Here is a 2305-nt window from a genome sequence, read left to right as displayed (position 1 = left end):
CGACAGGTGAGTCGGTTGCTAGGCAACCAGCAGGAGGAGAAGCAGAAGATGCTATAGGGCGACAGGTGAGTCGGTTGCTAGGCAACCAGCAGGAGGAGAAGCAGAAGATGCTATAGGGCGACAGGTGAGTCGGTTGCTAGGCAACCAGCAGGAGGAGAAGCAGAAGATGCTATAGGGCGACAGGTGAGTCGGTTGCTAGGCAACCAGCAGGAGGAGAAGCAGAAGATGCTATAGGGCGACAGGTGAGTCGGTTGCTAGGCAACCAGCACGAGGAGAAGCAGAAGATTCTACAGGACGACAGGTGAGTCGGTTGCTAGGCGACCAGCACGATGAGAAGCAGAAGATGCTGCAGAACGACAGGTGAGTCGGTTGCTAGGCGACAACAAACCAGCTGATGATTGGCAAAGCGACCTTGCACCTTTTTGCGGAGGCATAAAAAATTCAACGAATATGAAAAACCGGTCAACGAACCGAAAGGAAAAGCAAGTATCCGTAAAGTTTGGAATGTGCAATATACATTGAAGAAAAAATGCAAAATTACATTAAAAATACGTGATATATATATATAAGAGTTATTGTTATTGAGGCTACAATACTTTCTGGATGGGGCAAGGGAGAAGATGTATTCATTCCAAGAATCCCCATCATTCTCAGTGATATACCATTTGAGTTCAAGAGACTCCAATTCCCCATACGCCTTAGCTTCACCATGTCCATCAACAAATCCCATGGTCAGACGTTTAAGGTGGCTGGACTGCAGTTGGAAGACTCCTGCTTCTCTCATGGACAGCTCTATGTTGCATGTTCACGTGCTGGCAGCCCCAACAGTCTTTATGTCAATGCTCCAAGTGGAAAAACTATGAACATTGTTTATCATGAAGCCATTAGCTGAGAATTTTTTGGAAGAAGTCAACTTTGTTTAACCCGTGTATCTCTGTTACAAATGATATAAATGTTCTGTTTGAAAGAAAATATTTATGCTGAATTTCCATGAAGATTTTGGGGGTCTTTTCCTTTCAACCAAGTAGTCACCAACTGAGTACTTCCTTATCCGGACGACTACCCCTGGACAACTACCCCCCGGACAACTACCACCCAGACAACTACCCCCCCCCCCTAGGGTTAGGGTTAGGGTTGTCCTAGTGGGTAATTGCCCTTGGGGGGTAGTTGTCCGGGTGGCAGTTGTCCGGGTGGTAGTTGTCCGAGTCGTAGTTGTCCGGGGGGTAGTAGTCCTAGAATCGAGTACTTCATTTCCCGGGCAACGCCGGGTGTCCTGCTAGTATATAGAAAAATAATTATAAAGACACATAGACACCCATGTAGATATAGAAAATTATCATATAATTTTCTCTCTCTCTCTATATATATATTTATTAATTCATGCTTGGGCTGCTTCAGAACAAGGATGAGCACATAAGGAGGGAGGCCGGCGCTAAGAACAAGTGGCTCGGCGAGAAGGAGACCTTGCTCTCTGAGCTGTCAGAGAGGAAGCACATCTGCGACAGCCAGGACGTGGTGAGATCTCCCTCAGGTTACCCCTCCCCCTTTCCCGAACACACCTTCCCCCTCCCTGAACACACCTCCCCCAGAACACCCCTCCCCTCCCCTCCCCCAACACACGTCCTCCAGAACCACACATCTGTCACGATGGACTACACGTCCCAATAATGCAACATCTAACAGCTATATTCCTTACCTCTTGGGGTCCATTTTGGTTGATAGATAAAATTCCAGCTACCCTTCCTTTGATATGTTAGCATTGAAACTCTGCCATCCTCAGCACGACCAGATACAGCCCACAGAGCTAGCTTCCATACTTCCTATGCCATCTGTTGTAACAGACCCTCTCGTCAACTATATCCACTGCCGCACAGCGCGCGACCTACTATTCTGAGAATTCAACTCTTCAACTCTCTTCTTATTTTTTGTCTTTGGTTAATAATTTCTTGAGTTAGTCTGTCCGTCGGGTGTGTGAATTGCATCAATGTTCCTCCACCTCTCTCTCTCAGCTCTCTCAGCCCTCTCTCTGCCCTCTCTCAGCCCTCTCTCTTAACCCTGTCTCTGCCCTCTCTCTCAACCCTCTCTCTCTGCTCTCTCTCATACCTCTCAGCTCTCTCAGCCCTCTCTCAGCTCTCTCTCATACCTCTCAGCTCTCTCAGCCCTCTCTCAGCTCTCTCAACTCTCTCTCTCTCAGCTCTCTCAACCCTCTCAGTTAGCTCTCTCAACTCTCTCTCTCTCAGCTCTCTCAACCCTCTCAGTTAGCCCTCTCAACTCTCTCTCTCTCAGCTCTCTCAACCCTCTCAGT

General features: G+C 47.9%; 1 protein-coding gene across 1 annotated transcript in view; it reads left to right on the top strand.

The window, feature by feature from the left end:
- LOC106817641 (citron Rho-interacting kinase-like) overlaps nucleotides 1-2305 on the top strand; it is a gene marked incomplete at its 3' end in the record, with an annotated part of 28324 nt that overhangs the window by 23053 nt on the left and 2966 nt on the right. The window contains exon 18 of the mRNA XM_014822327.1: nucleotides 1399-1515. Coding sequence (XP_014677813.1) covers nucleotides 1399-1515 — 117 coding nt within the window. The remainder of the gene's footprint in view (nucleotides 1-1398; nucleotides 1516-2305) is intronic.

This window comes from Priapulus caudatus, unplaced genomic scaffold (assembly GCF_000485595.1).
Source record: "Priapulus caudatus unplaced genomic scaffold, Priapulus_caudatus-5.0.1 Scaffold1809, whole genome shotgun sequence".
Lineage (NCBI taxonomy): Eukaryota > Metazoa > Priapulida > Priapulimorpha > Priapulimorphida > Priapulidae > Priapulus > Priapulus caudatus.
This window is presented reverse-complemented; position numbering and strand designations above follow the sequence as displayed.